General features: G+C 40.4%; 1 protein-coding gene across 5 annotated transcripts in view; it reads left to right on the top strand.

Moving 5' to 3' along the window:
* Positions 1-6,000, top strand: part of CYB5R4 (cytochrome b5 reductase 4) — an 84,620-nt gene that overhangs the window by 1,207 nt on the left and 77,413 nt on the right. For 4 of the 5 annotated variants that reach the window (XM_031028673.2, XM_006733798.3, XM_081828600.1 and 1 more), the window contains exon 2: positions 3,267-3,420. In XM_031028673.2, the coding sequence (XP_030884533.1) occupies positions 3,267-3,420 (154 nt within the window). Of the gene's footprint in view, positions 1-620; positions 670-3,266; positions 3,421-6,000 lie in introns of all 5 variants that reach the window. The other variant, XM_031028672.2, reaches the window with a different exon arrangement.

Below are 6,000 nucleotides of genomic sequence, written 5' to 3' on the forward strand. Positions count from 1 at the left end.
TTTATTCGGTGCTTACGGTATGTATGTATGTTAGTGTTCTGAATGCTTCATGTGTAGTGTATTAACTCATTTAATCTTTACAGTAATCCCACAAAGTGGTTGCTTTTGTTATCTCTATATCACAGAAAAGAAAACTGGTTAAGAAATGTTGCTTTGGACCCTAAAAGTTTGATGTGATGTGACTCTGGCTGTGATATTTCATTTATTGCTCCATAGCTCCATATATCATCCAGTCATCTAATCATCTGTCCCCTCCTTCTTGATGTTTGACCTTTTCTGTCCTTGAACTAAATGCTTGGCTAAATAGTATAGTCTTTCTGGAGAAAGAATCTCTGAATTAAAATATAAGAGTTGCTGGCCTTCTGTACTAAAACTACAAACCACGTTCTCAGCATCCTTTTAAAGGAGAAAGCTCAGCGGCGCCTGGGTGGCTCAGTCGTTAAGCGTCTGCCTTCAGCTCAGGTCATGATCCCAAGGTCCTGGGATCGAGCCCCGCATCAGGCTCCCTGCTTCGCGGGAAGCCTGCTTCTCCCTCTCCCACTCCCCCTGCTTGTGTACCCTCTCTTGCTGTGTCTCTCTCTGTCAAATAAATAAATAAAATCTTTTTTTAAAAAAAAAAGGAGAAAGCTCAGAGGCAAAGACAAAGGTCCACAGGCGGTGATGGCAAAGGTGAGTCTTCGGGTCCAAACAGAGAACAAAATATAGTTATTGCACAATTCAAAGGGAAACTGAGACTTTCCCCCCCGCCTTTATGAAATGAGGTAATCTTGCACGTATCAGAACCTGATTCAGGATTGTATGAAATGGGTAGAGGTTGAAAAAATAGAAGCTAGTTGGGGAGGTTATATATCATAATAGTTAAAAGCATAGACTTTTGAGTGAGAAAGACCCAGATTCTTTTCTCAACTCCTATGACTAAGTCTCTGAGTCTCAGTTTTCTCAGGTGTAAAAGAGAATAACAGTACCCATTTTATAGGGCCATTCACAGGATTAAATGAGATAATGTTTCTCTTAGCACAGTCTTGGTATGTGGTAAGCACTCATGTGTTACTTGCCCTTAGACTTTTATTCGGATTCCATGGATTGTTGTGTGATTGTTGTGTAAAGTCCTGAGCACAGTGTCTGGTGCAGAGTATGCATTATATATATGATAGCTACTATTATTTCTACTAATACTAGTAAGTAAATATTTTTTGAGAACCTCCCATATGCTGAAGATATGGTCTCTGTTTCCAAGGAGTTTAGTCTAATAGGCTGCACACACTAATAAATAGTTATAAATGTGGTAAGTGCTATAACTGTGTGTTATGACCACAGAGGGGTTGGGGTCAGAGAAGGCTTCTGGAGGAGGTAGTGTCTGTGAGAGAGAGAGGGAGGGAATTGGGCCAGGCCAAGGAGGAGGTATTTCATAGCAGTCAAGGAATCAGTTCCCATTTAGCTAAAGCATTTAATAGGAAGCAGCAAAAATTAAAACTCAGAGCTAGTGAGGTAAACTATGACCAGATATAAAGGGCCTGGTAAACCACTCTAGGGAATTTAGAGACATTATTATAAGATAGTGTGGGGGGCGCCCGGGTGGCTCAGTCGGTTAAGCGGCTGCCTTTGGCTCAGGTCATGGTCCCGGGGTCCTGGGATCCAGCCCTGCATCGGGGTCCCTGCTCAGCGGGGAGTCTGCTTCTCCCTCTCCCTCCTCCCCTGCTTGTGCTCTCTCTCTCTCTCACTCACTCTCTCTCTCTCTCAAATAAATAAATAAAAATCTTTAAAAAAAAATAGTGTGGGGAGCCACTGAAGGAGGGAGGGCCCATGGTTAGATTTGAGTTTTCAGAAGATTATGCATTAACTACCCAGTGGATTATGGAATCCACATAAATAAGAGAGATGAATGATTTTGGTTTGGGATGGGAATGATCATATTCTCGTGCTTTACTTCATTTATTGGGACCAAGAGACCTAGAGAGTTTCAGGGATGGTAAGAATGGGATGATGTAACTGGTAGGAAGGAATGTGAATTGCAGTGATACCACAGACCTATTAACTTGGTTATTTTGGGGGTAAATGAATGCCTACAATAGACAAGATTCCAGAAAGTGAGGTATATAAATATCTTAGTCTATTCAGTCTGCTATAACAGAGTACCGTTTGGACAGTAGCTCAATCCCTTTACCAGATGTTCTTTGCAGGGTAGGCAGACTTTTCTGCAAAGGCCCAGATAATGAGGATGTGGGGAAAAATGGCTGAAAGGATGAGGGAGCTCTTTGAGGCCTTTTTAATGAGAGCTTTAGTAGCATTCATGAAGGCTCTACCTTTATGATTTAATCACCTACCAAAGACCTTACTTCCTAATACCATCGCATTGGAGGTTAGGATTTCAACTTGAATTTTGGAGGGGCACAAACATTCAGTCTGTAGCAATATATTTCTTTGAACGTGCCCTCTTTTACATTAAACATTCCTCTGGTACTATATTACAAACTAGTTATACAAGTTTAGACAGTAGCTCAATCCCTTTACCAGATCTTCTTTGCAGGGGTAGGCAGACTTTCTGCAAAGGGCCAGATAATAAATATTTTTGGCTTTGAGGGCCACATGACAATTGAGTCTCTTCACCACCACCAGCACCACGATGTGTGAAAATGATTCTAAGCTCCAGGGTGATACAGAAACAGGCATGGGCCAGTTTGCCAAACCCTTCCCTAGAGTGTTAGAGTTTTTTTTATTTTCCATTATTTGAGAACTTTTGTTTCTTAGTGAATTCTTAGAAAACAGATTGCTGCCTTGTGATTTCTAATGTTCTGTGTATATTGACAATCCAGAAAATCAACTTTAGCTGGCCATTTATATTTTCTTCTATTCAATCTCTTGTGATTTTTAAGGGAAAGAAATTTTGGTCCAAGTTGGTAAGTGACTCCAACATATTAGTGACAGAGCAGAGCCAGGACCAAAATTTGTTTTCTGCCTCCAGATTCAATACTGTTCTTGTTTTATTAGATACCATTATGGTGAACATTTATGTGACAGAATTTCTAAGCCCTACCTCATAGTTCATGTATTTTATATTGTTCTATTTATAATTCTAATACAGCAGAGATGATTTTGACAACCACCTAAAGCTGTAAAAAAAAAAAATCGTAGAATTGTTAGATTTGAGTTTTCTTCTCTTTTTGAAAGAGTAAGAGTAGTGTGCAGCCTGCAGAGAAGCAGCAGGTGGGGCAGGGAGAAGCAGCTGACTCAAAGAAGCCACATTGAATTCTCTGTTCCTTTTTTAGGTCCCTCTAAAACAGGGCAGAAGTCTTATGGATTGGATTCGCCTCACCAAAAGTGGCAAGGATCTAACGGGATTAAGAGGCAGGTTAATTGAAGTAACTGAAGAAGAACTTAAAAAACACAACAAAAAAGACGATTGTTGGATATGCATAAGAGGTACGTGGTATTTATTACGTACTGCAAAAAGTTTTGGCTGGGCTTTCCAGTTGTAATGTCATATGACCTCATGGTCCTGTTATTTGGTGATATGATTCACAAGTAGATAACAAAAATATGCCTTATGCTGGACTACAAAGTATATAATTCTGAATTTCAACAGTATTTCTTTCTTAGGTAACTGTTTACATAGCATACCCACACTGTACTCCCTTAGAAAGAAAGCAAGTGTTTGCTGGGTGGTTATTCAGTAACACTCTAGCTTATATATAATCATGTCCCACCTTAGTGCCTTATAACAGAATCGCTTTGAATGGGAGAAATTGTTCTGCCAGAAAAAATGTCTCTGAGAACCGAAAGTAAATCAGAAAGCCTGTGTTTAAGCCAAATCTTAAGTTCTCACATGAAGCAATTTTTATTAATGTAAATTTCTTAGCAATATTAATGACCTGATTTTTGTAGCCCATAGCAAATTAGAAGCGCCAAACTAGAAATGAGTGGGTTGGAGAGAGTGAGCAGAGATACAGGAGAGTGGCTGATAAAAGCAGACCTCATGGTAATCAACAACCTTGCATCTCAGAGGGGAATGAAAGCAGTAAAGGGCATGGGAATGTACAGTGGGCTTCCGGAGCAATGTCATTGAGCCATCCAGACATGGTTAAATATGCCCACTATCTTTAAAGTGTCGGCTTGTTAGTCATTGTTGTTACACAATTGTAATTTTATCATTGTATAGTTACGGTATATTGTCAGTTATCCTGATTACACTGTGACCTGTATGAGGGCAGAGACCATGTCGTGTCAGTCATACTGTTCTGTCCTTGGTGCCTGGCACATAGACATCATCAATATGTGTTTTTTATTGAATGAATTCGCTTAACATTTTTAAAAAGTTGTTACTTAAAGAGCTGTGTGGTTATCATAGTAGATTGGTGATGTGATAAATGGAAAGATACCAGTTTGCTACGGATGCCCAAACAAAATAGCACAAACTAGGTGGCTTAAACTACAGATAATTATTGTCCCACCATTCTGGAGGTTGAAGTCTGAGATCAAGGTGCCTTTTTCATAAGGCTGTGAAAAAGAAAAATGTCTGTGTCTCTCACCTAGCTTCTGCTGGTTTGCTACCAATCTTTGAAGTTGCTTGGCTTGTAGAAGCATCACCCCAGTCTCACTTCAGCTTCACATTGCATTCTCCCTGTGTACTTGTTTGGGTCCAAATTTCCTATTTTTACAAGGACCCCAGTCATATTAGATTAGGACCCTACCTACTCTAGAATGACCTCATCTAATTATATCTGCATTGACCCTATATCCAAATAGGTCATGTTCTGAAGTATTGGTGGGTAGGACTTCAACATATGAATTTGGGGGTTATGCAGTTCAACCCATAACAGACACAGTTAGAGTTTGAAATTTTTTTCAGTGGCAAAGGGGGTGGACTCTTCAGCAGGTGATGACATAGCTTGTTCTGAGACAGAACAGCTGCTCAACTCCCCAAAGTTTCTCAGGGAAATACAGCTGTGGATAGTACCCATAAGCTGGAATGAGGATTCTGCTAGATGCAAAAAACTCCTTTTGCCATTTTATTTATTTTTAAAAAATTTTTAAAAATTTATTTATTTGAGAGAAAGAGCGAGAGCGCGCATGCGTGTGCACGGGGGGGGAGGGGCAGAGGGAGAGGGAAAGAGACAGACTCACTGCTGAGCGTGGAGCCTGACATGGGGTGCCATCTCATGACCCTGAGATCCTGACCTGAGCCAAAATCCAGAGTTGGCCACTTAACTGACTGAGCCACCCAGGCGCCCCTCCTTTTGCCATTCTATAGGGTTTTGAATACCCTCCTTGCTCTTTGTCCATGCTGCCCACCTGTTTTACCAGGTGTAAGTATAATGACCGCCACACTCTGCCTGAGTGTTTTCTGCTAGACTGGGTGAAGTGGAGGTCAGTGTGCAGGAGAATCTCTCAGCTGGTCCAGGCTGTAGGCGTGTGAGTTCTGTTTCTACAGCCACTTCTCCAGAAAACTCACTTATGTGAACCCTTTGTGTCTTAGTTATGTTAGATCAATGAGGCATTAATATAACACATTCACACTTCATTATTCATTTGGTGTATTGATGGAGATAAGGGACTAGTGTGCTATGTTTCAAAAGTAATATGTACACTGCTCCCAGTTATATATCTCCTATAAGGATTGAATGCATGGCACCTCTTTCTGGTAAGGTTGTCGATTTAAGGATAAATTTGTTTAAAGTCTCTGTTACTCTCTTAGTAATAAGGCTTTTTTCCCCTTTGCAAAAAGTTAAGTGTGTCTTTTTTTTTTTCCCTTTTTGACGAGTTCAGTTTTTATTATCAAGAGCACTCAATTTAGGTGGTGCTCTTTGAGCTTCCCCTCTAGTAGGAGATGATAAATGACTGACAGGTGGACACGTCTGAGTGAAGTGCCATAAGAAACTATAAAGAAAGTGACATCAGATTGGAGGGAGGGAGACATGTGGGTTAGAAAAATCAGGGACACTGTTGTGGTAGTGATAGCTTAGAAGCTGAGGACAGGTTTTCTTTCTTTCTTTTTTTTTTTTT

This window comes from Leptonychotes weddellii, chromosome 8, assembly GCF_054177405.1.
Source record: "Leptonychotes weddellii isolate Sample4059 chromosome 8, ASM5417740v2, whole genome shotgun sequence".
NCBI classification, from domain to species: Eukaryota; Metazoa; Chordata; class Mammalia; order Carnivora; family Phocidae; genus Leptonychotes; species Leptonychotes weddellii.